The 26,742-nt window shown below is 47.4% G+C and overlaps 1 protein-coding gene and 1 long non-coding RNA gene across 2 annotated transcripts in view; one reads left to right on the top strand and one right to left on the bottom strand.

Annotated features, from left to right (window-relative positions):
• LOC142578786 (uncharacterized) overlaps positions 1-19,081 on the bottom strand; it is a 30,015-nt gene extending 10,934 nt beyond the window's left edge. The window contains exons 1-2 of the long non-coding RNA XR_012827319.1: positions 18,906-19,081; positions 18,551-18,698 (exon numbers count right to left, since the gene is read on the bottom strand). This is a non-coding gene — a long non-coding RNA (uncharacterized LOC142578786). The remainder of the gene's footprint in view (positions 1-18,550; positions 18,699-18,905) is intronic.
• LOC142578778 (U3 small nucleolar ribonucleoprotein IMP3) overlaps positions 1-26,166 on the top strand; it is a 46,595-nt gene extending 20,429 nt beyond the window's left edge. Inside the window, exons 3-6 of the mRNA XM_075688348.1 lie at positions 14,704-14,778; positions 22,777-22,856; positions 23,506-23,630; positions 25,846-26,166. Coding sequence (XP_075544463.1) covers positions 14,704-14,778; positions 22,777-22,856; positions 23,506-23,630; positions 25,846-25,869 — 304 coding nt within the window. The 3' untranslated portion in view covers positions 25,870-26,166. The remainder of the gene's footprint in view (positions 1-14,703; positions 14,779-22,776; positions 22,857-23,505; positions 23,631-25,845) is intronic.
• The last annotated feature ends 576 nt before the right edge of the window (positions 26,167-26,742 follow it).

Genomic DNA, 26,742 nt, shown 5'->3' on the forward strand with positions numbered 1-26,742 from the left:
GATTCACAAAAGCTAGCATCACTTTATTTTTATGTCTATTCATGTCTATTCACTCTTTCACACTGCTACGCGGTCTTTCTGAACTATTTTTGAAAAGGCAAAATTCATGTCTTACACAAACCACTGTACACATACAGAGAATAAACATGCACACACATAGGCCCTCAACATTTTACTATTTAATATAATGTTATAGAGTGTAATTTGTGCAACAACCAGTTTATCCAATATAACTGCGGCCAAATGAGAGGGGAAAATAGTGCACCACTCCTTCAACACCATCAGCCAACCTGTTTGCAGCTTTTCTCACAGCCACAATTTGTATGAGTGTTTGGAATCATAAGCTTGCACAGTTTTGAAAGTTCTTTTTAATAAATAAAGGAATGCACACTTTTGCACACTCAGCTATCTTTCTTAAAATTGTGGGTGACGGTGTACACAAGGAAGGACTTTTGCTCAGCTCCCAATGGACACATCTCTTGAAGCGGTGTGTCTATGTAACCTTTGTGTGGTGTCACATCGTTTTGCAAACTATAATTGGCTTCATCTATTAGCAGACCTTAGGGATATTGGTCACATGTTCAAGCGGGATTTTCACAACATACACTTGCAAAAATGCTGTTCGGTGGGCTGCAGTTAACAGAATGCATTACAGGTATGAAGTGTTCTCACTGTTCACTTAGTCGCTTGTACATTATAAATAATATATCTTGAAATTGGGACTATTGTTGCTACTAGAACGTTGCTGCAGTCTTGCGAGTTCAAAATGTCTTGGGATGTTTTTCTGAGACACACATTCATCCTATTTTTATGAATCCGTGTCAAGTTGGCAAATTGACTGTAACTACTCTGACTTTGAGTCATGCACTTCGTGTTTTATAACAGTTTTGCAGGTAAATTTACGTATCGCATCTTGAGTTTCTGCATGGCCAGTATCTTTCTAATGCTTCTCATGTGAACATTTATGCTTGTGAGGATGTGTAATGCAAAATTGGGGGAAGAAATTATTAAAAAATAGCAGCTTCACGCATATCCACACCTCTAGATGATTCGTAATGTGCAATTTGCTGACAATTGAGACTGTTACCATGCATGTTTGACGGAAATGACATTGGGGAAAAAATGTTTTCAACAAAACGCCATGTCGTTTCTGCCTACCCCCTGCGCTGGGCTCGGCACTTAAACGTCAGACTTATGGAAAAAAAACAACCCTACATTCCGGTTCCCCAGTTCTGCAGGCAGACTTCCCCATGTGAATGCAGTGCAAAGCGTTGCAGCATGGTGACATATGCTATAGGGATGACGAGGTTACCGAGGGCGTTATTTCTCTTTTCGGCTGTGTTGTTCAACGACGGCGAGAAGCAGCAGAAAATTATGCAGATTCCACACACTGTGGGATTCGATGTAAGCGAAGCTTTCTGTGCTGCTTGCTTTGATTGACGATAATTAGCTGTGATGTTGACGGCAAATGTTTCATTTCTTCAACGTTTTGTCCTACACAAGAGTGAGTTGATGTTAAACGTTACTTTGCGTGCACCACTGCTGTTGGTCTGTGTAGTACACAAAACACAGAGGGAGAGGTGTTTGCTTCAGACATTGTTGCGTCCCATATTTCATAATCTGTGAGGGGGTTGAGTATTGTCATTGCCTCACATGGCACATCACATCGTGGCAGAAGCATTAAACTTGAATTGGATTGTGGGGCTGTGCGTGCCAAAACCACAATCGGATTATGAGGCAGGCCGTAGTGGCACACTCCAGGTTAATTTTGGCACCGTGGTGTTATTTTACATGTCCCTAAATGAAAGCGCATGAGCGTTTTTTATTTCGCCCCCGTTGAAATGCGGCTGCCTTGGTCAAATCCGCGACCTCTAGCAATGCCATAGCCACAAAGCTATCTCAGCGGACACAGAAGTGTTGATTTGACGCTTCCGTTGTGTCGCCTAGACCCTGCAGTGCGCTTTAATTTATGCGGCTCGGCTTCTGCACGCCCTGTGTAAGTTGTCCGCCAAACATATTTGCATGGTTTGATTTTTCAGCAATAGTAGGAACGCACCGTACCATACCTTGAACTTAAGTTTATCCAGCGTTTCCTTGCCTTCTCACGTCACCTTCTCCTTATCAGAGGTTGGATTGCGCAACATTTTGACGAGACACACAGAAGAGAAACGCGCACCACAGAGCGCTTCTCTTCTGTTCCTCTTCTGTGTGTCTCGTCAAAATGTTGTGCAATCCAACCTCTAATATGCTATACCAACACGCCCAGTCGTCAACCTTGGCCATTTTCCTTATCCCTCCCCCCTTTGTATTTGTATGGGAACTGCGAGCGAAGAGTGGCAAGGCTGTTGTTCACTCGTTTCGTGACTGCGTCGGTTCTACCCATTCCCTGCCCCCCCTCCCCCTCCTCTCTTCCATTCTGTCTAGCTTCCGTCTGGACTTGCACGTTGGTATAGTAGGATACAACTTTAAAAAGCAGCAGTTGGCAACCAAGGCACACGGAACGCGCGGTGTTGTGTTATTCCGCTAGCCAATCACAGAAGCAAAGTCGTTGTCATTCGACGTTTTCAAAATGGCGTCGTGCTTGATACCTCCGATACAACTTGATACAGCTATTTACTGTCAAGTGAAACTTGACAGTAAATAGTTGCAGCAAAGCAAGCATATTATTTCAGTTCAAACAATCAGGCTTTCGCCATTCCACTATAATAGGCGAGTGAAAACGTATAAAATTACGCGCTTTATAACTTTGTCTTTTTGGTTACCGCCTTACTTAGGTAACAGGAAAAGTTTGAAGTATGAACTATTTGCAGCCTCGTGGAGGAACAGTGGCTGGCGGTTATGAGAGCGTAGGCAGGGCTTCACTGCAGACTGAAGTTGTGTCCGACCATAGAAAGGTAAGCGCTTGCGGGGGCTCACGGGTAATTACAGCTGTGAAGAGGCTAATGTGGCGATGACCTGGAAGCTCGAGAGGGCGTTGTGCACATTCGACGCAGTACGGTCCAAATGAGTTCTTCGTGTCTCTTTTCTTCTCTGCCACGCTCCTTTCATGTATATACGCACTCTGAACCACCCTCTGACTCAGTGTGCCGGACAGCAGCAGCAGTAGGAAAGTCAAAGGAAAAGGCAAAGAAAGCATTTCTAAGCCTTCGGTTGTCGTTGCCGCCCACTAATTACCGTGGCGTTGTGTGCGTGTTTTTCTTTTCTTTTTTAAGTCAGTTTCTGCATTATGGTTGTAGACCTGCCGTGTATTTGCAATTACTGTGTGTAACCGCAGCAAACATGCGCACAAGGGGAGGAAAAAAAGAACAGTGCAGTTGTCTGCTCGCTACTAGTTCATGGAAAGCACAGAACTACAAGAAGAAAACGAAAAGGGGGAGAGAGAAAACACACCAAGGAAAACACCAGAATAATGAAAATTAAATTTCTTCTGATGTTGTAATTGCCTGTGTCTGCCACTAAGACAACAGTTGCATTTTCAGAGTAGCAGCAGATGAGTGGGTGATGTGGTTCTCTCTATTGATTTGGTGTCAAATTTGCATCTCGTTAGTGTTAGAGGTATGCATTACTGGTCTCATGTCTCACGATTGCTGTTACGGGGATTCTGATCACTAGCGACCTCTCACATAGTTGAGTGATAGATGGCTCGCTGTGTTGTCATTGCATAAGAAAGCCCCTTTATAAAATGTAAAACTAGGTCCATCGTAGCATTTGTAATCAAGCAGCCTTATGCGCCAACCAAACACCGAGCTACTGCTGCGCTTCGCAGTTTGTGCAGAGTTTTAGCGCGCGTGGCACAGACGGCAGGAAAGGTGTTGGCGACTGTTACAGAGGCGACAGCCAGCAGTGTGCTCAAGCAAGAAGCGTTTCTCTTAAAGAAAAGAAAAGGAAAGATGGAGAGACAGCCACACCGGACGCGTTCCGAACCAGCCATTGACATCCGCGATCCGCAAGGGGAACAAATATTTGAAAGCACTTAAATCAATCTTGAAGGCGTACCTAAAGCACTTCACCGCCCAGTACATCTAGTTCACGCCCACGGGTTAAGAGCAGGTTGTTTGTTTGTTTGTTTGTTTGTTTGTTTGTTTGTTTCATAACAAGTGCTCATGCCCACACGGGCAAATAAGGTATTAAAGGAGGGGGGGGAGGAAGAAGATGTAAAAATGAGAAGAAAGCTTTTATGTACTTTGGGATAAAATAACTTAAAATCAGAAATTCATATAAAAGAATCAATAGATAATTTTCCAAATGTAGTAGTGTCCCGAATAAAGTTATCAATTGTTATAACGGTGTCCCTGTGGCTGAGTTCCAGCGAAGATGCCCCAAGGCAGAGAATCGCTGGCGAAGTTAGTTGCAGCCTTCAAGTTGGCGAAATGGAGCTTTTTTGAAAATCGGCAGCATGATAGAAAAAAAAATATCCGCTGTTGATAACACTGAGGGGCGAAAGCTAACCAGACCTGTGCAATCAAAAATTCATTTGCGGAATACGGCAGCGTAGTTTTGCAAAATAAACTTCAAGCTATCATTAGGGACACCAATTATTATCCCAGGGGAACACAGATGACAAAAGGCAGGAAACCACATGAGAGTGGATTTTGCCGAATCTTGATATGTGGAGAAATTTCTTTACCTGGTGGCGGTTACATAAGTTGGAGTCGGCAGAACAGGTGTAACAGGACCATCAAGGGATACTCAGGCGCGTGCATCGGCTGTTTATTCGTGTACACGCTCGCAAGTTTATATACGTCAGAAAGCGAGAGAGAAGCAAACAAAACTTTTCACTCCGTATGTCGGTTTTCGCTTCCTTCCCTGATACAGTATTAACTGACTCATGCAGCTGCCGAATTTATTCGCAAAAGTGGTAGTACGTCTATGTTGTACACGGATTGTCCAAGATGGGCTGGCGTTGTCTTGGGCGGCTTAACCTCCGTTGTGCCATAACTTTTGAACTTTCTTCAGTAGCTCTTGACCTTTCGTGTTATTCTTTTCGTCATGTTCCTTCCTTTTGAGTACAGCCCCGACCCCTCCGCTGGAAGTGCAGAGGCCGTGCAGTCTCGATTAATTACACTCGCGAAAACGGTAGCTTGCGTCGCGCGCGCCCATGGCGACGACATTGCGGTCCCGGTTGGGTGTTTCGCCGACGTTTTGTCTCGCGTCACCTTTTGGCGCCGGTTCGCGGAGCGCGCGCCAGTTTCCCACCCGCAGCGTGCGCATCTGGACGGGCGCCGGCGGTCGAACAACACCACTTCATTACACCGGCCGGGGATATGGAGAGGGTCCGCGCCCGGCGCGCAGGTGCACGGGGCCGTGCCATATGTCAGCGGAGCGCGCGCGCGCCCCATTTGGTCCTGTTGCCTCTGCGGGGCCGGCTTTCATTGATCAGCGCGCTTCGCGGCCGGTGCAGGCTGTTCTCACGCTCCCGGGTTTATTTTTGTCTGCTGCGGGCTGCCCTCGATCCTTTGGCGCGGGGCTGGTTGTGCCGGGAACGTAAGCTGAAAAAAAGAGCGGGGGGGGGGGGGGGGGGGGTGCGTGGAAAATGTTGCATAAAGCCAGCGCTAACTAACCGTGTGTTGAAATCACGCTCTCGAGCGCGCTGCGGACCCCTTTCCACTAGGTACCAAGACCGGCGTGGTTGGGGGTAAGCGATATAGCGCGTGGACTCCAGGATTAGTGGGCGGTGCGGTTTCGAGAGTCTCCCAAATCTGTCGCCGAAGTTGTTGAACTGTGGCTGCCGCGCGGGAGCGTTTGCGTTGAGCGACGTTTGTCCCACTACCGAGCTTTTGGGCATATGGCGGGCACTGTGCAGATGGCCGTGTTTGGTTACCGCAGAGGTGGAGCCGCGCTGCTCCGCCGAGGTTGTGGTCGCGCCTTTAAATCCTGCTGGCCGCAGCGAACACGTTTCCCACGCGGGAAACTTGGAAGACCCAGCCGCGTGTGTTCTGTATACTCATCGCACCGATGAACGCTGGTCGGTCGTAATGAATCTGCGAACTCCGCCACGGTATATAGTCTTTGCTCTATTCTGGGCACAACATCTCGACGCACTTTTCGGTGTAGATTACTTTCTTGAGCCTAGTAACGCCGTGATCGGCTGGCAACTTCTTGAGTAAACTTACTTGGCCGTTACCCCCCCCCCCCCCATTTTTGTAACATTGTGCTGCTTTCGTTCGTATTCTACTCGTAATGTCTCACTGTATTTCGAAGTGAACGACGCAGTATGCGACGTGAAAGGCTGAGCATGCGTTTAGACAAAGCTGCCTATGATCGGCGACGCACACGCAGTTATCAGTTCATCTTGCTTTTATTTCACTTTGCTTTATTACCTTAAAGACCCCTGCTCGGAGTATTATGTAAGAGTGGTTAGGTAACACACAAGCGGCAAGCCTCCAGAAATTCGGAATGACATGTGATGGCGGCAGCATGCTACGGAAAGTTGTCCGAGTCTTCAGCTGCCCGAGGAAAAAAATGAAGCCGGAAACGTGACGGTTCGGGATGTTCGGGTGCGAGGGCGAGCAGCCTCTAGTCAGTGGCCGCTGCTCTGGGATGTGCGTGAATGCGGCATAATCTAAGGTGGTTAATTGAGCGAGGTGTAAAAGAATTTGTATTAAAGGGAGAGCGTCGCAATGCGACGACGAAAAACAAGCGTTGTCAAGCTGGGTTATGTTATTGAAGACAAGGTCTTTGGAGAAATCAGATGGATCAAGGTTTCGTGGGATCTGGTTATCTGGCCACTTTCGTCTCGTAAAATTAAATGATTTGAGGCTTTCTAGGGCGCATAGGACGACGAAAAAAGGCGTCGAAATGAAGCTTGGAGCGAAAAAGACGCACCAAGTCAGCGTACAGCTATTTATGAACCAGTAATAGTACGTGGTCACGCAATGGCCACGCATGCTTATATCGCCTTTCCGTTTCTCTACCACGGTTGCGCTTTAAAACCACGGCGCTGCAAGTTTGCTTTCCTTTCCTTCCCTCTTCTCCGCCCTTAAACTGGCTCTCTTAACTACTACACGCAGAGACAAAGAAACAGCACGCGCATGCGATCGCATAGATGAGATGAATACATATATATAGAAAAGCATCAGTCATAGCTCTCGAAGTATAATATAATATAATATAGAATAGCTCTCGAAGATAGCTATTCCGGCGGCTAGCTTCCCACGCTATGCGTGCCGTCCTCGCACCTGTTAAAGCTTTTCCTAGACGCTAGAACTATACTATTCCTACGCAACCTTGAGCGATCGGAAAGCGCGTTTTCCACGCCTGGCCGGCGGAGAGGGGAGGCTTCGTTCCGGCCGCGAAGCTCTCCACATCCCCGTAAGGAGCCTGGTGGTGGTTTCGTGTTGACGATGCCCTCTCGGTGAGCGCATATTTCCCCCCTCATCTTTTAAGAGATTCAATACATACAAGCATTTGTCTCGCAAACCAGATTTATTTCAAGGGAATTTTCCACGTCTCAATTATTTCTCTCGTCGTATTCGAGTGCTCATTGCCGTGTTATAGTTTGTTAACGAAGCTTCCCCTCAAGTCTAAATATTGTAAGGCGGTTTGTCGTGTGCGTATCATGGCCACGCATGCTTATATCTCCTTTCCGTTTCTCTACCACGGTTGCGCCTTAAAACCACGGCGCTGCAAGTTTGCTTTCTTTTCCTTCCCTCTTCTCCGCCCTTAAACTGGCTCTCTTAACTACTACACGCAGAGGCAAGAAACAGCGCGCGCTTTAGATCCTATAGATGAGATGAATATTTACAATTATTATTAGGGTTATAATTATATTCGAGTGCTGATTGCCGTGTTATAGTTTGTTAACGAAGCTTCCCCTTAAGTCTAAATACTTTAAGGCAGTTTTCCTAGTCTCTAAAGCCGCTCGAGTTCACGCTGCTCCTCTGGCGGCCATTTTTCCAAGAAATTATGCCTTCGAACCACTCAGAATCAGCAAAAATCGACTGTCGCGGACAACACCAGCCCCTTTCCACATAAGTATGAGGCTCGGAGCAGGAGCTATAGCGCTTGAAAGTAACCGCTGGCTTGACGAACCAACCGACTGAGCTACCTTTCCGGGCAACATTGAAGGATCACGAGTTCAAATCACATGTTATGTTCCTTTTTTTTTCCTTTTTTTCTTTCTTTTAAGGTATTTTCCTTCCTTTTATCACTGTACGGAAACCCTCCTAAAAAAAAAATTATATATCCTCAATTATGTGTGGCCACACATGTGCAGGTCATAAATACCAGGTTCTCTAGCCGAGTGCCATCCATGCGGTATAACCGAGCTCAGATTGGCCCACCTTGACTGATCAAATTGGGCACCACTGTAGGTTAAATGAGGCGTACAACTCCTGCGGGACCCGCCGTGGTTGCTCAGTGGTCATGGTGTTAGACTGCTGAGCACGAGGTCGCGGGATCGGACCCCGGCCACGGCGGCCGCATTTCGATGGGGGCGAAATGCGAAAACACCCGTGTACTTAGAATTAGGTGCACGTTAAAGAACCCCAGGTGGTCGAAATTTTCGGAGTCCTCCACTACGGCGTGCATAATCAGAAAGTGGTTTTTGTCACGCAAAACACCATAATTCAATTTTTAATTTAACTCCTGCGGGGACGGTAGAGTATCCGTCTCCAGTGCAAGAGGACCGTGATTCAAATCCCGGTGCCGCGCAATTCTCCTCCGGGAAATACAAAAAAAAAAACCGTGTGTTGAGAAAATTGCACAAACAGGCCTGGAGTGCGGCCTGATCCCGGTGACCAGAACCGGTAACGCACTCTCTCACCAGAGCAGGATTGGCCACCCTTGTGCAGTACTTGGCCACAACCTCCTATATGAATACAACAATCAAACCCCGGCCCTCAGTCCCCAGCAGCCGCGAAGCAACTGACCACGGCGGCGGTCAGATCTGTGACGCTGCAGAGGGTGCTAAGAATACCTGGCTCCGGACAGGCCGCCATTGGAATCTGAACCTGGCAACGTTTAACGTTAGAACGCTATCTAGTGAGGCGAGTCTAGCAGTGTTATTGGAGGAATTAGAGGGTAGTAAATGGGATATAATAGGGCTCAGTGAGGTTAGGAGGACAAAAGAAGCATATACAGTGCTAAAAAGCGGGCATGTACTGTGTTACCGGGGCTTAGCGGAGAGACGAGAACTAGGAGTCGGATTCCTGATTAATAAGGAAATAGCTGGTAACATACAGGAATTCTATAGCATTAACGAGAGGGTGGCAGGTCTTGTTGTGAAACTTAATAAGAGGTACAAATTGAAGGTGGTACAAGTCTATGCCCCTACATGCAGTCATGATGACCAGGAAGTCGAAAGCTTTTATGAAGACGTGGAATCGGCGATGGGTAAAGTCAAAACAAAATACACTATACTGATGGGCGACTTCAATGCCAGGGTAGGCAAGAAGCAGGCTGGAGACAAGTCAGTGGGGGAATATGGCATAGGCTCTAGGAATAGCAGAGGAGAATTATTAGTAGAGTTTGCAGAACAGAATAATATGCGGATAATGAACACCTTTTTCCGCAAGCGGGTTAGTCGAAAGTGGACGTGGAGGAGCCCGAATGGTGAGACTAGAAATGAAATCGACTTCATACTCTGCGCGAACCCTGGCATCATACAAGATGTAGACGTACTCGGCAAGGTACGCTGCAGTGACCATAGGATGGTAAGAACTCGAATTAGCCTAGACTTGAGGAGGGAACGGAAGAAACTGGTACACAAGAAGCCAATCAATGAGTTAGCGGTAAGAGGGAAACTATAGAGGAATTCCGGATCAAGCTACAGAACAGGTATTCGGCTTTAACTCAGGAAGAGGACCTTAGTGTTGAAGCAATGAACGACTATCTCATGGGAACCATTAAGGAGTGCGCAATAGAAGTCGGTGGTAACTCCGTTAGACAGGAAACCAGTAAGCTATCGCAGGAGACGAAAGATCTGATCAAGAAACGCCAATGTATGAAAGCCTCTAACCCTACAGCTAGAATAGAACTGGCAGAACTTTCTAAGTTAATCAACAAGCGTAAGACAGCGGACATCAGGAACTATAATATGGATAGAATTGAACAGGCTCTCAGGAACGGAGGAAGCCTAAAAACAGTGAAGAAGAAACTAGGAATAGGCAAGAATCAGATGTGTGCGTTAAGAGACAAAGCCGGCAATATCGTTACTAATATGGATGAGATAGTTCAAGTGGCTGAGGAGTTCTATAGAGATTTATACAGTACCAGTGGCACCCACGACGATAGTGGAAGAGAGAATAGCCTAGAGGAATTCGAAATCCCACAGGTAACGCCAGAAGAAGTAAAGAAAGCCTTAGGAGCTATGCAAAGGGGGAAGGCAGCCGGGGAGGATCAGGTAACAGCAGATTTGTTGAAGGATGGTGGTCAGATTGTTCTAGAGAAACTGGCCACCCTGTATACGCAATGCCTCATAACCTCGAGCGTACCGGAATCTTGGAAGAACGCTAACATAATCCTAATCCATAAGAAAGGGGACGCCAAAGACTTGAAAAATTATAGACCGATCAGCTTACTGTCCGTTGCCTACAAAGTATTTACTAAGGTAATCGCAAATAGAATCAGGAACACCTTAGACTTCTGTCAACCAAAGGACCAGGCAGGATTCCGTAATGGCTACTCAACAATAGACCATATTCACACTATCAATCAAGTGATAGAGAAATGTGCAGAATATAACCAACCCTTATATATAGCTTTCATTGATTACGAGAAAGCGTTTGATTCAGTCGAAACCTCAGCAGTCATGGAGGTATTACGGAATCAGGGTGTAGATGAGCCATATGTAAAGATACTGGAAGTTATCTATAGCGGCTCCACAGCCACCGTAGTCCTCCACAAAGAAAGCAACAAAATCCCTATAAAGAAGGGCGTCAGACAGGGAGATACGATATCTCCAATGCTATTCACAGCATGTTTACAGGAGGAGTGGGAAGAATTGGGGATAAAAGTTGATGGAGAATACCTTAGCAACTTGCGATTCGCTGATGATATTGCCTTGCTTAGTAACTCAGGAGACCAATTGCAATGCATGCTCACTGACCTGGAGAGGCAAAGCAGAAGGGTGGGTCTGAAAATTAATCTGCAGAAAACTAAAGTAATGTTTAACAGGCTCGGAAGAGAACAACAGTTTACGATAGGTAGCGAAGCACTGGAAGGGGTAAGGGACTACATCTACTTAGGGCAGGTAGTGACCACGGATCCGGATCATGAGACTGAAATAACCAGAAGAATAAGAATGGGCTGGGGTGCGTTTGGCAGGCATTCTCAAATCATGAACAGCAGGTTGCCACTATCCCTCAAAAGGAAAGTGTATAACAGCTGTGTGTTACCAGTACTCACATATGGGGCAGAAACCTGGAGACTTACGAAAAGGGTTCTGCTGAAATTGAGGACGACGCAACGAGCTATGGAAAGAAGAATGATGGGTGTGACGTTAAGGGATAAGAAAAGAGCAGATTGGGTGAGGCAACAAACGCGGGTAAACGACATCTTAGTTGAAATCAAGAAAAAGAAATGGGCATGGGCCGGACATGTAATGAGGAGGGAAGATAACCGATGGTCACTAAGGGTTACGGACTGGATTCCAAGGGAAGGGATGCGTAGCAGGGGGCGGCAGAAAGTTAGGTGGGCGGATGACATTAAGACGTTTGCAGGGACAACATGGCCACAATTAGTACATGACCGGGGTAGTTGGAGAAGTATGGGAGAGGCCTTTGCCCTGCAGTGGGCGTAACTAGGCTGATGATGATGATGATGATGATGATGATGATGATGATGATGATGATGATGAATAGTACGTCTGCAGAAAACTAAAGTAATGTTTAACAGGCTCGGAAGAGAACAGCAGTTTACGATAGGTAGCGAAGCACTGGAAGGGGTAAGGGACTACATCTACTTAGGGCAGGTAGTGACCACGGATCCGGATCATGAGACTGAAATAACCAGCAGAATAAGAATGGGCTGGGGTGCGTTTGGCAGGCATTCTCAAATCATGAACAGCAGGTTGCCACTATCCCTCAAAAGGAAAGTGTATAACAGCTGTGTGTTACCAGTACTCACATATGGGGCAGAAACCTGGAGACTTACGAAAAGGGTTCTGCTGAAATTGAGGACGACGCAACGAGCTATGGAAAGAAGAATGATGGGTGTGACGTTAAGGGATAAGAAAAGAGCAGATTGGGTGAGGCAACAAACGCGGGTAAACGACATCTTAGTTGAAATCAAGAAAAAGAAATGGGCATGGGCCGGCCATGTAATGAGGAGGGAAGATAACCGATGGTCACTAAGGGTTACGGACTGGATTCCAAGGGAAGGGATGCGTAGCAGGGGGCGGCAGAAAGTTAGGTGGGCGGATGACATTAAGACGTTTGCAGGGACAACATGGCCACAATTAGTACATGACCGGGGTAGTTGGAGAAGTATGGGAGAGGCCTTTGCCCTGCAGTGGGCGTAACTAGGCTGATGATGATGATGATGAATAGTACGTAATTAGTGCAAAAAGGCCGATATGAAACCCACATGCGCTCGTTCAAACTGCGCACGCCTAAAACCGAAAGTGTGGCTTTACAAAAAATGTGGGCCGATCTCGGAGTTCTGAACGCAGTGCGGTCTAAACAGAAAACCGCATGGGGCTAAAAAATGCGCTCAAGATCTTGTCTTCCTTCGATGTCACCCGCCGTGGTTGCTTAGTGGCTTTGATGTTGCACTGCAAAGCACGAGGTCACGGGATCAAATCCCGGTCACGGCGGCCGCTTTTCGATGAGGGCGAAATGCAAAAACACCCGTTTACTTTTAGATTTAGGTGCATGCTGAAGAACCGCTGCTGGTCAGAATTAATCCGAGTACCCACTACGGCGTGCCTCATAATCAGATCGTGGTTTTGGCACGACAAACCCCATAATTCTTTCTTCTTCGAGGTTGTTGTATCGCATTTTTATCGTTAAGAATGAACTACATGGTATTCTAACAGAGATGAACACTGAAATTAGGAATATTGAAGAACGTTTATTAACGATGAAATGCTGATGTCATACGAAAGCGAAGAATGGATGAGTCTAGTCGCACGATTGTGTACCGATTCTAGTGCATTGATGATATACACTTGGCGAGAATTCCAGATAACAGGGGCGTATTCAAGTTGCAGTCTCACAAATAATTCGTACGCGCGTAATTTGACGTCTTGTGGATCATGACGAAGGTGACGTTTCATGTACCCAAGGTCTTACTTGCTCATGAAATTACGTTACTATTATTATAGTCGAAGGGTGTGGGGGATGATATGGAAACGTTAGTATTCTTGAGTGTTCTGGTGACAGTGTCCGAAGTAATTGAGTCGTGATGTGGCAGTACGACGCTGTAAGAAATTATAGTTTGTGATTATCATCGCTGGGATTCACCTGCTCGCGCGAGCGCTCATTACCGTGCTGGCGTTTGTCTCGACTCGATGGATTCATCGATTAGTTTTCGCTTTGATCACGGGTTAACACCTCGAGCGTTTTGCGTGGCGTTTCGTTTTATTGTGTTCTTTAGGCGGGTCGGTCTTTGTACGTTCGCTTTTATTGTTTTGTATTTAAGAAGAAACTTGAGTCGCACGCAATTCTCCACCTGTCTATGCGTGTGTGCGTGCGGGCTAACTTGATTGTTCACTTGTGTCACGAAGACGTCGCGTAGCCTAAAGTCGGCTTCTCAGCACTTCACTGAGGGTCGCGGAAAAGCCGACCCGAGAGCTGTCGTTCTGAGGCCAACCTGCATGGACGCTCAGTCAGGTGCCCAAAGACGGTATTTCGCCAAGAAGAGTAATTAGCGGTGTTGTATACACTTGTTGAGTGTAACTGTTCTCTTCACGGAGTTACTCCAGCATCTGTGCACCGCGTAGCTCCCGCTGTTTTCGAAACTCTGAAAGGTCTGACGGGAAGTAGCCAAAGCATTATTGTTATAGGAGCCTTATGGTCACTACAGGATCTTTAAGCGCCAGCGCAAATGTTCAAAGACAAAAGTGCTGCTGTCTCCGCTTCTATTCGGGAGTTTGTGGAACAAGGTGGTGGCGAGGTCGATTGTGTTGCAGCGCGTCTGATAACTTCACTACGAAAGCCTATCTTCGAACTTAGGACTACAACACCGCATTTCTTTTACTCTTAAATTTTATTTATTTATTTTGGGGAGAGCTTAATTGTCCATATGGTTGACGTTTAAGAGTCGCATAGTCTATAGTTGTCTACGGGGCCCAAAGCAGGCTTTGATGCAGTACGTGCCTTTCCGATTAAGCAGAGGTTGTGAATTACAGAACACTGTAGGTTCTTAAAATCGGAGTACGGTGGAAAAATACCTTACTCACACGTGGTTTGTTGTTATGTCTTTTTTTTTAACATGATGAAATCCTACACTGTTCTTTTCTGTGCCTGCGATACGTGTTTTTTTTTTTCCTCTTGTTTCTGCAATTAAGAAGCTGCACGTGCTGGCGTATTTGTTTTTTCGAGGCTCACTCCACAGTGCTCTATAAACGGAAGCTCGCTGTTGCGATGTCTTTCAGCGGTTAGCGAACGGAGTGCTCGAGCTAAAACATTGGCCGGATTTATTGACTTGTCTGCTCTGCTGCCTGTTTATTTAAGCGTTTCACTCTCTTTTTAACTCGTGCTAGTATAGTAATGCAAACGCAGTAGTCCTAAAGCTGCGTTTCTTTTTTTCGTGCTCCTTTAGGCACAGCCTGGGCGTCATTTCCATCAAGGAAAACCTCGAGATATGCGACAGAGTGACCGCTTCATCATTCTGCAGGTACGTTGTGCAATATATCCATTTTTTCATGTGCGGGCGCTGTGCCGGCCCCGCTTGCACGAGCAGTTAATACAATATTATTAATTTATAGCATACCGTTAACGATACCGCCCGCCACTGGCTTCGCGCGCTCAGGGCGCCTGCGCAGTTAAGAGGAAGCAGTAGCAGTAAAGGGTAGCGCTATAAAATATGCTAGTGATCTGTAGTAGTAGGAGCCCTGACGGAGAGAGAGGGAGGAAAGAACGAGTGCGTGCGCCTTTTTTGAAGACGTCAGAGCATGCCATTATAGGCACCTATTCCACATGTGAAACTATTTTTTTGCACGTCACTGCATCAGATTTAAGACGCCTCAAAACTAAACACCGCCGGGAGCTCTTGCGCCCACGAAACGCTGATGAAGTATAGGAAGCCTTCAAAAGCTCTCCCTCGCTCTCTCTTCTTCTTCTTCGTCTTCATCATCATCATCATCATATTCTTCTTCTTTTTTATAGGATAGTTGTAATACCAAAACGTTGGCACTCTGCCAGTGGCTTTAGCTATCGTGTGGTTTGGTGATCGGCCACATTAGTCCTCAGTTGGCTCCGGAATTAGTGGTGTTGTCAGGCGCCCCATCACGACTTTCGCATTGCAAATTAAATAAATAAATAAAACCCGCCGTGTTGGTTTAGTGACCATGGCGTTGCGTTGCTAAACACGAGGTTGCGGGATCAAATCCCGGCGACGGTGGCCATATGTTGATCTGGGCGAAATGCGAAAACGCCCTTGTACCGTGCATTGGGTGCACGTTAAAGAACTCCAGGTCGTCAAAAAGATCCGGAATTCCCCACAACGGCATGCCTCATAATCAGATCGTGGTTTTAGCAGGTAAAACTCCAGAATGTTAATAAATAAATAATACAGCCACATGGAGCGTAGTGCACACTACAAACCGTGCATTCTGGAGAGGAAAGAGAGACGCGCGCTGCTAGTCGAACGTGCTCATGATGGCTACCTTCCACACACACACACAAAAAAAAGATGTCTTATTCCCACGGTGTTAAAATGCAGACCTGTTCTTAGCATACTTCTGTGTGAATAGTGGTAAGTCTGCTTTGTTACTTTCTTTTTTCTAATCGTCTCTGTATATAGTATGCTGTCGTTTTGTTTTGTGTTCTGATTTGCTGTACCTGTCTGAAGGGCAGCACGTTTTTTTTCGTCGCTGAGCACTTCCGCTGACGGCGTCGCACGCGAGCTGTTGTCTCGTTCTCACAGCGCACGATTTTGCGCGCTGTGCACAAAGAAACGTGACTGGTGGTATAATTCAGTACTACACGAATACTGAGGCAAACAGGGATAGCCGACGTTCTATAGATAGTTGAGGTAAAGATGGAAAAATGGGGTCTGGGCAGGCCGTGTAATGCGTCGGATGGATAACCGGTGGACCATTGGGAGTTACAGAATGGGTACCAAAGGAAGGGAATCGCAGTCGAGGTCGCCAGAAAACTTGGTATGGTATAGTCAAACTTTAATGAAGTCCTGCAGATTGTGAGTCTTCACGAAGCGGGCCACTCCCACGTGGGAACCGAAAGGCCGAGCCTCTCGGCCGCATCGTGGGCCTGCTGGACAGCCCAGAGTTGGTCAGCCAGAAGAGGGCTGCGGAGAACTTGGTGGGGTGACGAAATTAGTAAATATTCAGGTGCAAGTTGGAATCAGCTAGCGCAAGACAGGGGTAATGGGAGATCGCAGGGAAGAGGCCTTCGTGTTGCAGTGGGCATGAGAATAGGCTGATGATATACGGGAGGCCCCAACTATCATGCAGCAAGGTTTAAAAATGCACAGAACCAAGGTAATAGAAAGGTTTGGCTTGTTTGGTATTCGGGTAAACGGGCGGAGGCGTAAACGTGAGCGGTCTAGAGTCACTGAAAAAAATTTCAGAGTACCGCATTCGTTCTCCCCGCGCCGCGGACGCGTTCATTGGCCCAACCGTACCATGTGACCTCTGGGGTGCCAAATACCTTCCAAGCGCCGGGCGGGCCGGCTTAGTTAGAGCGCAGGCAGCGCAGGTTCCCTACGCTTTGTGTGTGTGTGTGTGTGTGTGTGTGTGTGTGTGTGTGTGTGTGTGTGTGTGTGTGTGTGTGTGTGTGTGTGTGTGTGTGTGTGTGTGTGTGTGTGTGTGTGTGTGTGTGTGTGTGTGTGTGTGTGTGTGTGTGTGTGTGTGTGTGTTCGGATTGTCGCGCTCGCATTTGACTGCAAGGAAATCATGTCTGGCTGCTGCGCCTTCGGATGTAGCAACCGAACTAAGTCTGGAAAGACTTTTTTCTAGATTCCGACCGGGAAAAATGACCGAGAGCATCGTTCTGCGTGGTTACACAGAATCGGCCGGGAGAACGTCAAGCCTACAAAGAACACCCGCGTGTGCGACGTATAAGTACACCTTGCTTGTGCTTTTCGGCACTGTTTTAGAAGATATTTAAGCGAAGTGCACGTGGTGTTAGCGATGCTACGAAAATAGAGAAGTGGTTCTTGTGGGGTAGGAGGAAAGGCTAGCACTATTTTCTGCAACCCATGCGGGAGCACGGCTCAGCGCCAGTAGGGTGGGGAGATGGGATTAAAAGAGAGAGAAGGTAGGAGGGAGAAAACTAGAAGGTCGTCCTAGCAGCATCAGAGCCGCCCGGCAGGGAGGGCCCGGGAGTTCATTGCAGGGATCGTTCGCGTCTTGCACGCTTGACGCGGGTACACGTGTACGCGTTTGTTGCTCAACACACGCGGTTATTCCGTGCTCGTGGCACGCGAAGGCACACTTGTCGCGCGAGAATTTCGCGTCCTCACGTGCACCAGGTACTCGCATGATTTCTCTGCGCACGTGAGCGCGCTCTCGCCTCGAGTCACTCGACCCATATGGCACTTGTTTTTCGCAGATCGTGACGATCGCAGTCAGTAAAAACATGGTCAATACGAGGCCCATGATACTTCCTTTTCTACACTTATCCTTTGCTCATTTATACATAGGCATTTCAAGCTTGAAACCAATGCCCAGGTGATATTCACAACACATATGCTTCAAATTTTGAGCTTGTAAGCCGAGCACAAGCAATGAACTGAAGTCAGCATACATATTATGTTTTATGTTGAAATGCTACGGTGCAAACCCAAATAATATTGTGGTTGATGCATAACAAGAAATACAAAACAACAGAACACTCAGTAGCTTTAGTTTCACTCTGTCACTATGCATGTTACATAAGCCGCTCTAAAGGCACAAGAATTTTATACATCGCCTATGTAACTTAGGAAAAAAATGCTGCGTCACCAGCGGGCGTTTCTGTGTGTGTGTGTGTGTGTGTGTGTGTTCTTTTTTTTTTTTTTTTTTTTTTTTTTTTTTACACAGGCAGCAAATCTTGGCAGTCTAAGAAAACAGTCATAAATAAGTTGAGAAAAGTAGCCGCTCACGGAACGCACTAGGCAGCCGCGTTCATAAATCGCAATGTAGCAAACTCTCGCTCATTATCAGTGTACAGAAGTACATATACGTTGCTGTAATCACGCAAGTGGCTCATATTGGCCTTCCACAAGATTTAGTGGGCAAAATGGTCATCGAAGTTGGTTTTTACGCCTGCTGCGCACAGATCGTCTTACGGTCACGGCCAAACACCGGTGCGCACACGGCAGTCGCAGTGTGTCGTGCGTATACGGCGGACAAAGTCGCCCTGCAAAATCGTAAACGCGCGGTATCCGTTTACAGACTAAATTAGATGTATCCCATTTAGCTTGTGAAATTATACAATGAACGTACGTGCTGTGACACTGTCAGGTGTTAGTTTCGTCCTTCTTGGAAACAGTCAATAGAAGCCGACGGCGGTCCACGATGTTCATGCCCAAAAGCACAAGCTTGCCTCATTCCGGCTCGAAGTGACGAAATGTTTCCTTCGTAGCTCGCTCCGCTGCAGGGAAAGAAAAACGCGTGCATAAGCTCCCGATAGCAGCGCTAAGCTGCGGCCCACAATCGCAGCACAGTCCCAGCAGTAAAAACGATCGGCATGCAAAACAACCACAGGCAGCATTACTTCGCACAACATAACATTTTATTTCCGTTCTTAGCAACCATTATCTCTGGGCACAAAGTATTCGTACTTCAGTAAACACTCAACCCGATGTGTCACCGAATATCAAGCTCTTCCAACACGGCGGCCTTCCCGCGACGCACTCGGCTTGGAAGGTATATGGCGGTGGCCGCTCAGTGTTGCCAGTCAAATCCCGACCTTTGCGGTACTCTGAAATTTTTTCCAGTGACTCTAGAGCGGTCTGCATGGGGCAGCCACCTGGTGGCGCAGAGCGCAGAGACAAAAACTGCGAATGTTGCATTAACCAAGCGTATTCTACTTCGCTGCTGGTGTGAATTTCCAGCACTGGCGTAATCGTGTTGCTGCCAAAAGTGTAAATACGCAGCAAAGTAAAATACACTTGGTTACTGCAATATTCGCTGATTTTGTCTGTTTGAGCTTGCGCCACTAGGTGACAGCACCATGCAGGCCGCTCCCGTTTACACCTCCGCCCCAACCTGCGGTCCGGCTGCGGTTACCGGAATACCGGACAAGCTAATCCTCTCTAATGTTGTTTGTCGTCGCTTAGAGATGCTCAGACTATTTCTTTTTCATTCCGCCTAATTAAATAAGTAGCGTTATTTAAATAATCAACTTAAATATAATTAGATGAAAGTGTTAATGAGACAGTTGTACAGCAACATGAAAAACTCCCGCTACAGCTTTCTGTTGCTCAAAAAGTGCTACATAAAAGTGTTTTTCCGAGCGTGAAAGAAGCCCACGGATACACGCAAAGTGCCTCGAGCAGCGAGTCGCGCGGCAATTTGGCGTGTATTCGCGGCTGCTTTCACGCTCGTAAAAACAATTTTATGTAGAGCGCGTATTGAGCAATAGAAAACTGTAGCGGGAGCTTTTCATCTTGCTCTGCAATTTTCTCATTGACGCTTTTCATCTAATTATAATATTCGAGAAGTTTATTAATTAATTTACAGGACCCCAGGTGGTCAAAATTTCCGGAGTCCTCCACTACGGCGTGCCTCGTAATCAGAAAGTGGTTTTCGCACGTTAAACCCCATAATTTTTAAAGTTTATTAATTAATTAAGGTTTATTATGTGATTAGGCAGAATTTAAAAATATATATCTTTCTCCAACCGACGGCAAACGACATTGTCTTGGTTCTGTCCAGCTACGTGGCATTTGTATACTTTTAAATATTGGCGCATGATAGTTGAGGTACCCTATATATATAAAGGGTGTTTCAGTGATCACTTTCAAATTTTATTTAGGACAAGTCTAATCCATGAGCTGGTCTACTCGAAGAAGCGGACATTACTTGCACAAGAAGTTGAAATGAATCATCGACTAATTAACAAAAATAATTAAGTTTTAACTAATTACTTTGTGGCACATATTGCAAATTACAAATTCTAGCCGGGGAGTTCGCAAGGCGGATCAACTTGGAACGAATTCTCAGGATGACACCAGTTTTGAGATATTAATTCCCCAACTTTGCGGAGTTATGCATTGGCGTTCCAGTTACGTTTGTGCTTTAATGCTGAAAGTGACGTTTTGTTAAGAAAATAAGTGGAACGACAATGCATTTTTACCGCAAGTTTGATGGCGCATATCTCGTAAATGATGTCATCCACACAATCCTTTTCAAGTGGCTATGCCTTGCAGTCTCACCCGCTAGAATTTGTAAATTGCGATATGGTGCCATAATGCAATTAGTGATTGTTTGTTAATTAGCCGAATTTGCATTCTAACTTTTTGTGGAATTAATGTCCGCCTCTTCGAGTAAAACAACTCAAGGACTAGAATTGTGCCATTTGCAAGTGGCAATTAAAAAAATTGAAAGTGTTCGCTGAAACACCCTAAAATATCCTAACTGGTTACAGACGGTAGGTCTATTTGTTGTTTGTTTTCCACGGCAGTATACGTATCTACCCAACAGCATATAGCACTGCGCTTATGGACGGCTTCGTAGCGAAGGTACGCATATAGTGCTATTTCGTGGTGGGCAACGTACTCGCGCAATTTTGCTCGCATGGCCGAAACCACCCCGCGCGCGAAGGGAGGCTATTCAGAGCGGCATTAGCGTGATAACTTTTTAAAGGGATAGTGAATAAAAAATTTGTCGCCGAGATTTCTGTCTCCATTGATAGCTGTCGCACCGAGAGCGACCAAAACAACACTCTTTCTGAGGAGAAGTGAGCGAAAAGTAATTATTTTAGTGAATATTTCTCAAATCACAGCACCTACAGGCCTCCTCCGAAAGCTCTGGCAAAACCGGATATCACGTCACGCTTACCCACCTCGAGGCCCATTGCGAGCGATCGTCCACACTGAGCGCGCGAAGGGGCGAGTTGACGTTTGCAGCAACGCGCTTTCTTTGTTCGACCGTCCTATTCGTACCGCTTCCTCGTGTGAGCTGTTCGAAAACCTCGTCTTTGATCTCGTGGATTTGTGGTTTGATGTTTGGAGCAGCCATGTCAACGCCGCAAAATGCCGAGGGTCTGCTGTGCGCATGTGAAAACGGCAGGCAGCGGTAGTCTTTTTCTCGCGTACTTGTTCACGCTGTAGTTTTGCGCACAGGTGCCGTTTGACCGTAATTTGTCGTTTGTACGACGTTCTGAGCCAGATGTTTGGCCAATTCTGCCAGAATGAATCGAAATCCGCATCGTCTGAAGCGACGGCTGACGAAAAAAAATTCGCCGACATGAGACTGGTGGCGCCATCTCGTGTGCACCAAGGGAAGGAGTGCTCGGCTGCGATGAAACAACGGGACGCTGAAACCGCTGCGCATGTACTCGTTCACTTCGTGAATAACAAGACGTTCCCTGCTTACAGAGGAGCATTTCAGTCACTGCACATGCCTGGCTCCAATCCTCACCCGTTGCTTCATCGCATCTATTCTCAAAACAGCTACTTGCGCGCATCAAGCACCTGCCGCGCGAGAGTCGGCAGCCGACTGTTATGCTCACGCCGCCGGCCACACCTGCTCCGATGGCATAGGTACAGGGAGGTCTACACGCGTCAATGTCTTCAACGATTTCTACGTTTTTTTTTCAACAGTGTGTACTCACGGCACCTGTATTGTGCATTGATGGCTTTCATGTTTTACGCGCTAGCAGCTACCCATCCAAGCGGGCGGAGCAAGCCGCTTTGCGCAGAACGCAGAGTAAATTCCTTACGTCGCCTGACATTGCATAGCCTGAGGCATAAGCGTCCTCGCTCTGTTGAAACCAAACATGGCAAAGCGTTTGCGTGAGTGAATCACGCTGGGCGCACCGCCTCGGATGCAACACTGTCAATGAGGCGTGCACCTCTCGTCTCGCTAACTCATTCGTGACAGGTGCGAGGTTGCGATCCGAGCCGCAGGAACCGCGTTTAAATCTGGTTTCCACCTATGATGCCGCCCCTGATCTCTCGAGGCGAACGCGTGTACACGGAATGCACAGTGTAAACACCACTTTGCTGGTCCAGACTCTCTCGGCACCACGGAGGGGGACTGCTGCGGCGGGTCGTCGTCAATTTCGCTTGACGACGCGGACTGATCGTAGGCATACGCCTGTATCGTTCGTGGTCGTTCAGTAGGCCGCTCATCCAAGTCGGAGTCATAAGTTCCGCTCATGCTATCGCTCTCACTAGAACTTTGCATTTTGCACTGCGCAGCGCGAGAAAACAAAACTGCGCAGCCGGCCAGCTCGCTCCGCGGCTGCTAAGGGTAGGTGTGACGTCAGATCCGCCGGCTTGTTGTCGGGAGCGCTTTGCGAGTTACGCAGTGGCCGCTCATAGAGAGTCAAAAATAAAGCCATCCGCTCAAAAGTAACCCGAATAATGACTATATACTATAGCAATCGTGTCTTAGGAATGCAATTGTGGGGTTTTCTCTATATTCTCCGATTTTTATTCTGTATCCCTTTAACGGTTGACGACCCTGTTGTTTTGATCTCTGCTGTGTGCCAACTGTTGCAGGAGAAGGCTCCCTGTCATCATGGTGCGAAACCAGATGGCGCAGCGCGTCAAGATGGCTACGCAGTTCGTCGAGCAAGGGCGTATCCTTTACACCTGACTTATGCGTGCCTGTTGTGCCGGCGTGGCGCGAGCGGTAAGGGTTGCGGAGGTAGCGATGGCTCTGAGCGGCGAGACGAGGACGGTAGCGGCCCTCAAGAGGAACTGTTGTGAAACTGGCGCGAACACTTAAACACATTAAACAACACATTAAACACGAACACATTAAACGGCCACAGAGGCGCAACACTAAGCTCTGGTGATACATTTTTTTTCTCCTCCTCTTATGATTGGATTTGCGTTTATTTTGCTGAAAATCGTCGATCATTGGCGGCGAAAGGTGAAATTCCTTTGAATTTCCCTCCCTAACCGACGCGCGTGTTAGTATGGGCGAACGCCAACCTGTTAACGATGTTACGAATCTCCTTTCGTTGCCACTGCGAGCGGAATGTTAAACTCAGATTAATAGGCACACCGTGGCACACGCTGCCCATCCGCGAGAGCGAACCGAACATTGAGCCCGCTTGGCGTTCTAGTGCTGCGGTGTGAGGAGGAGGTGGCACGAGCAGCAGCAGAGGCGACGGATGTATGCGCACCGTCGGCTAAGTAACCCCTGCTCATATACAGTGAAGGCCAGCTGAATCGCCGCGCGCCGATGTTCTTTTGTCGAAGCTTCCCTTGATGACGTGTCAGATGTTCGCATCGGACCTGACGTCGTCACTGATCCTGCGTTCCTGGTGTCCAGGCAGCTGGAGGACTTCGTCACATGGACCGATTCGTCGGCCATCAAGAAGTACGTTGCCGAATACAACGACATGGTGTGTACCTCTGAAAGCAAACTGTGCCGTCCGTCCCGCTATCGCCGACGTCGGCCGCTCAGGGGGACGGATAATAAGATGTGAATGGGATCGGAGGAAAGGAATCACTAAAAAATACGGCCCGTATTAGTATGGGTTCCTTTCCTCTGATCTCGTTAATTTCTTATCCGTCCGGCTGAGTGGCCGATGTCGGCGATAGCGGGGAGTTGCTTCGCGCGAGCAAATGACGAAGGAGAAAGAAAAAAAAATTCTTACATAATACGGACCCTGGTGTTCTTAAATATTGTGCGAAGCCAGAATACACCGCATCCCAAGCCAGCTATAGGTGAATTAGTCGCGTCGTCTTTTCGAACTTTTCACCATGACACCATTCACGATTGCCGTGGAGACTTCGCTGTCGACAGGGCGATCCACGTCCGCCTCCGTCGTTGAAAGCGATATATTGGCAACCACTGGTGGAGTCGCGTTGCGGTGTTCGTTCTCACAAACGCTACAAAGTTGTAGATCGATCAGTCATCGTGACCCGGATACTTTATGACAAAATGTGTACACGAACCAGAAGGAAAACCGGTTTCTCCTAGTGTCGTTTCAGAAACGGTTCGTTTTTTTAACCGTTCGCTGCGGTCCCGCCATCGCCTACAGGAGCTGTGCACGCTTGCAGGCTCCGCACTCGGGGGGTAGAGAAGTGCTCGTCCGAGCCAACCCTTTCTGTGACCGAGGCGCAAATGGAGGCCCAGCCGCACCAACAAGTGGACTCTGTTATTGGCGACTCTTTCAGGAGATGTCGGCACAGGCGGCTTCGCTGCAAAGTGGTGGTCTCGGCGCGCATGCGCTCCCCTCTTGCGGGCATCGATCTGTCCCACTATCAGACATAACTCGCTCTTTTCTTTTTTTCAGTCCCTCTTGTTTTCTTTTACCCCGTCCCGATGCATTCTAGCGGTGCCGTCGTGCTGCCATTGTCGTGATTGCGTTTTGTAAGGCCTCGGAGGAAAGAAATATTGACGAAATAACCCTGTGGTTTATTCCGCAGCCGGTGCCGACGGCTCGTGATTGCAATCGGGACGGAGAGACGAAGCGGTCCAGCCGACCATCATCGACTGGCCGCAGACAGATGCGCGTGTCTTGCAGTGGTTCTTGGTCGAAACGCGTTACCCACATTTCTGCCCAAACCGTCGTATTTGTCCGCGCGATATTTTTGCACGTTTTTCTGCTGTCGCCGCTAGTGTGTATGCCGTCTCTTGGCTATGAGTTTCGCTTCGTGTGACGGCTGGCGCAGCTTTATTATTTTAATTGCTACTACTACTATTAGCACGTCCATTTAGTTAAAAATTCTAGGTTGTAACTTTTTTTTTTTTTTACATTTCTGTCGGTATCATAAAAACAGTGTTGAATATACGCGTCACTTGGGAACAGCTTTTGAGTACACTGGATCGATCGGCTATATATAAAAAACTGGTTCGTAGTACCACGGGGTTACTTTGCGCTTTTGCTTGTGTATACCGAAATTCTCCCGCCGCGGTAGCCCAGTGGCTATGACGTTGCGCTGCAGAGCTGTATGTCGATTTGAAAATTATAACAGCGCTAACACATGCAACCACAAAGGAACAAGGACGAGACAAGCGCTTGTGTCTCGTCCTTGTTCCTTTGTGGTTGCATGTGTTAGCGCTGTTACAATGTTCAAATCAAGTATGCACCAACTCGCCCAAAAAGAAGTTTTAGTAAAGAGCTCTAGGTCATGGGTTCAACCCCAGGCCGCGGCGGCCGCATTTCTAGATGCCAAAGCGCTTGTTTACTTGTATTTAAGTGCACGTTCAAAAACCTCAATTGGACAAAATTAATCCGGAGTACCTCATCACGCCGTGTCCCATAATCAGTTCGCGGGTTTGGCGCGTAAAACCCCAGAATTTATTTTCTATACCGAATTTTTTTTTTCTTTCAATTTTATAGTGTGCCGCGGCCCGTGGATGCATTTAGTGCACTGCGTCATGTGCAGTGCAATGCGTCTCTGCATCATGTGCACCTTTTTCTCTCCGTCCTTTCATTTCGTCCCCTGGCCCCGTTTACCTTGGGTTGGGTAGCAAACCGGACGTGCGTTTCGTGTATTTCCTTCGCTTCCCTCTGTCTTTGTGTGTGGTATTTTCCGTGTCGGTGCGTCGGCAACTTATTTTGAGGAGGGTATTGACCTCGGGTTAATTTACTTTATCTTTCTTTTCAGAGGGACGACTACGACCTCCTTTAGTGACCGGCTGAGCCTGCATGGTTCCACTGTAAATATGCGAACGAAGACAAAGCCCCCATTGGCAATAAAGGCAGCAAGTTTTGCTGGTAATGTGCTCGTAGCGGCACTAGCGGTGCTAGCGGTACCAGCGCAGCAATTAAACGTGCTCTTACCTATAGTATCTGGAGTGCCAGCGTATGTGAACATATGGATTTGTGCGCCTTCGAGGCGTCCTCGCATCGACCAAACTTTACTTGTGCCAAACACTACTAAGTTGTGGGAAATCATAATAATAATAAAAAAGACTCATCCACTTTCTGTTTTCTTCCGAGACTCGTGATCATGATCGCACCGCAAGTGTGATCCACATACGATCTGTTGATTGTATATTGAAGGAGGTGGTTTCCCGCGATCCGAGGACACCTGGCCCCAGCCGTCTGAAGTCGCTGTGGTGTGTAGTCAGTATATACGCTTGCAATGCGGCCCAAATGAGCGTCTGAACACGCTGCACTTACGCCAACACTATGGCGTTCTGCTATTGAGCACGGGGTCGCGGGTGCGACTCCCAGTCATCGGCAGCCGCATTTCAATCGATGGTCGAAAGAGTCGTGTGCGTATACGTTTAGGCGCACGTTAAAGAACTCCAGGTGTTCATAAAGTCTGCGGCTCCGAGGAGAACACAGACCACCTATTGTGCCACTGTCATCGATTCGACATACAAACACAATGAATGTCTAAACGCATTGAGGAGACTAGATGATCGTCCATGAGCATACAGACACTAATGAAATACCGCCGTCACCGATCAACGGCCCACAAGGCAGTGAAATCACCTTTATGCTTTTTTGTAAATGACTGAATGTTGCCAACGCCTTTGACTGCGTGGTGCTGTCC

This window comes from Dermacentor variabilis, chromosome 1 (genome assembly GCF_050947875.1).
Source record: "Dermacentor variabilis isolate Ectoservices chromosome 1, ASM5094787v1, whole genome shotgun sequence".
Classification (NCBI taxonomy): Eukaryota; Metazoa; Arthropoda; class Arachnida; order Ixodida; family Ixodidae; genus Dermacentor; species Dermacentor variabilis.